The sequence below is a fragment of the Nicotiana attenuata genome, chromosome 3 (genome assembly GCF_001879085.1).
Source record: "Nicotiana attenuata strain UT chromosome 3, NIATTr2, whole genome shotgun sequence".
NCBI classification, from domain to species: domain Eukaryota; kingdom Viridiplantae; phylum Streptophyta; class Magnoliopsida; order Solanales; family Solanaceae; genus Nicotiana; species Nicotiana attenuata.
Genome location: NC_031991.1, coordinates 46,473,107 through 46,478,784, shown reverse-complemented (window position 1 = coordinate 46,478,784; position 5,678 = coordinate 46,473,107). Strand labels below are relative to the sequence as shown.

General features: G+C 39.7%; 1 protein-coding gene across 2 annotated transcripts; it reads right to left on the bottom strand.

Annotated features, from left to right (window-relative positions):
• Nucleotides 770-5,123, bottom strand: LOC109223672 (protein NBR1 homolog). 2 transcript variants are annotated; one of them, XM_019388069.1, is made up of 8 exons: nt 5,005-5,123; nt 4,762-4,860; nt 2,756-4,050; nt 2,548-2,671; nt 2,206-2,460; nt 1,944-2,093; nt 1,285-1,854; nt 770-1,172 (listed from the first exon to the last, which is right to left on the bottom strand). In XM_019388069.1, the coding sequence occupies exons 2-8, from the start codon at nt 4,789-4,791 to the stop codon at nt 1,077-1,079; spliced, it is 2,520 nt and encodes an 839-aa protein (XP_019243614.1). In that variant the 5' UTR covers nt 4,792-4,860; nt 5,005-5,123; the 3' UTR covers nt 770-1,076. The 2 variants fall into 2 exon arrangements, with proteins under 2 accessions (XP_019243614.1, XP_019243613.1); XM_019388068.1 differs by having other exon boundaries at nt 4,762-5,123.

Genomic DNA, 5,678 nt, shown 5'->3' with positions numbered 1-5,678 from the left:
CCAGTAGTATTAGTATGTACTCTTGTATTTTATTGGCCTTAGGTTTCTATTACTACTTGTTATTTCTTTCATTTCGGTCATCTTACTATCTTGTTGTTATTAGTGCTTCTTTTCCATGGCTTCTCACAAGTGTTTCTTACCGTTTTCCTTGCCGAGGATCAACTGGAAAACAACCTTTTTATCTCCACAAGGTAGGGGTAAGATTTGCGTAAACACTGCCATCCGCACATCCCACTATATCAAATTACACTAAGTATATTGTTGTAGTTGGCACAAATGGTGGATCAAATGTCAATGTCAACCAAAGGTGTTGTGGGAGTAGAGAGTAACTAGAAATTGAAGTCATTATAGGTATGTAGCGCACAACTTACATACTTTAAAATATAGAAGAACAAAATGGCAAATTATCAACAAACCCCGGACATATATTTAAGTGTAAGTGTAAACTACTACTACATATTTGTTTTTAACTTAGTAAAATTTGGCGTACTCCAAACACCCTTTTTTTCTCATGCAAGTATAAACACTTGCCTACCATCTAACTTCCAATGACATAATTATATAAACATTTTCTAATCCGTTAGCATATAAGTACGGTACTACCTGCACTCTTTTTGCTCCGGGATCGGGGCAAGAGTAGCAAGACCACCTGCCAAGTCTAGATGGCTTAAAATCACGAAAAACTAGCTAACATGATTAATCATGTTTGATATTTGACGGTTCATAAAAATATTAATCAGAAATATTTTATTAAAACTGCTCGCCAATGTCACTAAAAGAGCGCCTTAAATTTTAGATTTCAGATAAGGGTCACTCTCTCTTTAACAAGAACGTAAATTTCTCTGGCCCCTTGCTATTACCAAGAAAAACATTCATATGCATTACGCCCTAAATATCAGGTGTTTCGAGATACGACTACTACCATAGCATATATTACACAACTAGTTCAAGTAATAACTTAAAAGAGTTTGTCGAATCACTGTACTTGACAAAAAGTAACCAAAAGCATGTTGTCGCATCAAATTATTCAGAACCCAAACTATCCGTCACCAGGTAGGACAAACAGTAAATCTCTCCTACTGCTCTCCAGCAATAAGATCCATGACAACACGCTTGATGCTTCCGTTGTTCTTCTTAAGCAGCTTCTTGTTCATTTCTTTGTCGGAGAAACCCTGCATTCACAAAATAGCCATAGTCAACCGAATAATTCTTGCACAAGCAACAGAATAGTGAAAAGAGAAGTTGAAACTTCCAGTTTTTCTTTGACCCCTAAAATTAACCTACCATCTCCTCCAGCTCTTCGAGGATAGGATCCCACTCAGCAACACCACAGAGATCATCAACAGACTGCTCCAAGTCATACTCATTCTTCCTCAAGATTTCCTTGTTCAAATCCACCTGCTTGAACCCCATTTCCTCCAGCTCACGGAGGAGGGACACCTCAATTTCGTTATTCCCTCTGACACCATGGGGGGGTGCCTGCGTATCTACAGCAGCGGGTGGTACCACACAAGTAACTGCTGGTGCTTCCTCAGACAAATCAATAATTGGATATGAAATTGATGAACCGGGAGCAGAAGAACTTGACTTGTCACCAAACCCAACCAACAAGCTATCATTAGTAGGAAATATGGCCTCCTGCTCCTTGTTTTGGTTTACATCAGCCACTGAATCAACCAACTCTATCGTTGTGCTAGAGCTCTTAGGCTCAGGAAGTACATTCCTTGGTTCTGGATTCACATTGATAATGTCAGATCCAGATGCGTCATCGGCGGCAGGAGGTAAATTCAAGTTTAACCCCTGAAAGGCTTCGTGGACCAGCTCCTTTTTTTGAAGGTTTGATGAAGCATCAACCTGCATGCACAAGGAGGGAACATTCTTCACGCCAAAATTAGAAAAACATCATATCATCAAGAACACCGAGGCAAGCAAACCATTCTGACCTGGATAAGCACCCATACACGCTGGCCAAATTTCTGCCCTGAAGACGAAGTCATCCTCCAGTAGGATATGTACCTACCAGGATGCTCAGGAGCAGTAAAATCAACTGCCACATCAAGCTCCTTGTCAACAGCCAAGCCAGCTGTAGCTATCTGCAATGCATATAACATCATGTCATGAAAACTCTCCAGATACTTAATTCAATAACTGTCACCAAGCAGGAATTACAAGCACAAGAAACTGATTTTTCTTAGAACTTCTCACCTCTAATTCAACAGAGAATCTATCACTTAACCTATCTCCCCCAATCCAAACAAGTTGAGTTCCTTGAGGCCAGACAAGGTTACCATTATTCCTCATTCTCCAGATCTTGGTAAATCGAGTCAAGGGGGCCATGATGGTTCCATCCAGGATATTGACATCCAGTATGAAGCGGCTGTCCAACTTTGGCCGACCTGGTTTCACCCCATAGGCTCGAGAGACTTGTGGAACAGTTGGGATACGAAACCTCGCAGCATGCTATATATGACCACCCAAAAAAAGGAGTTAATAGAGGTGAAATAGAGAGAGAACACTATGAGAAGTTTGAAAAACAACTCCTTGTACCAGATCATGTAAACCCTTGAAAGACAAGGGATGCCGATAAGTTAAAGGACGATCCATTCTGATGTAATCAGCATCATTTCCCATTTTAGCAAAGCATATGCTGCAGAGATCATAGTTCTCCTGTCTGCATTAACACAAGATATTGGCTGTATCAGTTAATGTCAGCTTAGTTAAAAACTACAAATAAAAACAATTACAGGGTCCTTACACTTTAGATATGAATCTAGGGCCAGTTATCGGATGAACACCACAACCATCACAACGAACACCTCTGTGGAAAATAGTCCCAGTCCCATCACTGTGATTATGACTCCTTTTAAGTGGGACCTCAAGAGGAGGTGGGACAGGGTCGTTTGGCACCCCAGAAAATGGACTCTCATTTGCAGGAACCTGAACTAGATTCTTTGGCACCTGGGGAAATGGACACTCATTCGCATGGACCGGAACTAGGCGTAAAGTAGGCATCTTGATAGAACTGCCACTGGAATCTGCATTACGGGAATCCCAGGTGCACTGTTTCAATTTGCCAAAACTTGAAGAGCCACCCACATCAACAGGCTTAGCTACAGAATGATTCTTGCTGGGCTTCTCCCCAGAAGGCTTTTCTGGTAGAACAGGTGAGGCACTACTATATGAGAAGACAAGAGGCTTTCCACCAGGACAAGCACCAAATTTCTTATCCTTCTCCTCCCCACTATCCAGCAATGTGGGAGCTTTAGGACCTTTGGATGACGATGGCGCAGTTTCAATTCCATCAGCTTCCAAAGCTTTCGATTTAGATCTTAGCTTGACCCATGCATCTAACGCATCATCCACATATTTGAATTCTGATTCTATAGCTTTAGCTGTTTTCCCTGCATCATTCAGTGCTGTGTGGGGCTCGTTCTTGTTTATGGATGGCACCCCACTTTTACCATTTGAATTACCTCCATCAGCAACCATAGTATTTTCATTAGATGCTCCACTAGGGAAGTTTGTTTCTTTGACAGGCTGAGACCCTGAAGGCTGATTCTGGTAGTAGGATAGCCCCATCTTAGAGATACCATCAACAAGCTCAGCAAGGATTGGAGCAGAGGATGAGGCCCTTGAAGTCAGGTCAGAATAGAGCTTCATTACAGTTTCACGCAGAGGTTCTGGCACGGACTTGAGAACATCAGAAACACTGGAATTCAAGTTAGGAAACGGAGGCTGAACCCGAGGTGATCGTAAGGGAGTAGAACTTCCACTAGATCTAGATGAAGGCCTGCTACTTCTTTCGGCAGCATTCAACCTCACAGATATTCGCAAGGGATTCAGGTCCTGCCTCATAACGTCCTGCAGATCCTCATCATCAACAAGTGTAACTACATCGCCATCCTCATCAACATATGTGAGTATGAGTTCTGCATCACGAGCAATGTTGAAAAGTTGAAAGATCTTGTCACTTAATCCATCCATGTTAAGATCAAGTTTCTCATTGATGACACGAGCATTGAATCGCCTGAGTGTCTCTTCAAACTTGACCTACAAATCATAAAGATGTTAAAGTAGGCCACACAAAAGAGTGGTGACCCCAGAACCCAAAACAGCAGCTCTGCCATTGCCCAGCAATATTGTTCCACAAGTTAAAAACATATACCACGATGTTCATTATGTTTTCGTGAAGAACAAACTACTATAATATATACAAATGTACACACTCTACCAAGTAGAAGGCACAGAAAGGTCAAAGATGTAGGAGAAAGTAAACTACAACAAGGGCACTCCTTCATGAAATTGAAAGCTCAACCAACCACGAAGCTTAAAATTACGAATTTGGGAAGACAGAGATGTCCCAAAATGCTAGCTCAACTTAATAACAGCCGTATGAAACCCCAAATATTTTGCATGTCTCAGTGATGGAAAACTAAAGATTGTTCGGAATGAGCAGACGGATAAGCACAAAACTTATGACGAGAACAGTATATCAATACAAAAAAAATACTTGCAGAAGTGGTAAAATATTGACTAATCACTGCTGTTCACAAAAAAAAAGTCACAAATCAGTTGATTCGCAGAAGAAATAACTTAAATTTAGCCGTTAAACAAAGATGACATCAAAGCCGAGATTAATAACGTATATATACAAAAACAAAAAGAGATATAAGTTGTTATCAACTCAAACAGAAAGACAATATGAAAACCGATCAAAATAACAACGAAACTGAAAAAAAATGAAAACTCAGAAAATCGAACCTTGATCACAATAGCAGACTCCATAGCCATAGGTAGGTAGAGTGAGATATCAGTAGACAATCGGTTTGAGAGTAGCGTTCCAGGTAAGCCGCAGAAATTCTAAGTACGAAACCACAAAATATACGAATAAAAACAGATGAAAATAAAACCCTAACCCTAGAAATTCAGGAGAAACAAGACGAACAATTCAACAAAGAAGAGCGATGTAAACGGTGAAAGAAAAGATGAGATAGTAATGAAAACCAGATTTTCACGAAATAACTCCACGCGTATCCGTAAGCCGCGCTTCTCTCACTAAAACCTCAACGCTATGTATGTTTTCGCAGGACTATCACTTTTATAGTCTTTTTTGGGCGAGCTCAGATATCATTTTTTGCCTCTTTCTTTTATTAAATTTTATTTTTTAAAATACTTCTATTTCTTGTTCCCAAAGAAATCAACAGGGCTAAGGAAACCAAAAAGTCTTGTGAGTCATTATCCGAACCGATAATAATCTGATTGCAAGAGCACGATAAATAGAGTTGCACCCCCGTGTATTAACTTTTTGATTGGTTAGCTGCGCCTAAGGCGGCAAACACACAAGTCGGGTTGAATATGAGCGGGTCGAATATTGTTAAATATAAAAATAAATAAAATATCTGATCCAACCCATATTTAATATGAATAGGGTTAATCGGCGGATAATATGTGTATTCATATTATTTATGACTTCTTAAATATGATCACTTTTGACAGAATTTCTAATCTCCAAACTTGAGGATCGATCCCCAATTGGGTCTTTACAAATATAAAAATTTAAACTCATTGGTTATCCATTGTTTAAGTGGATAATATGGATATTTTCCATATTTGATCTATTTTTAAAAGTTTTTTATCTAATCCATTATGAATAATTATTTTTTTAATCCATTTCGTCA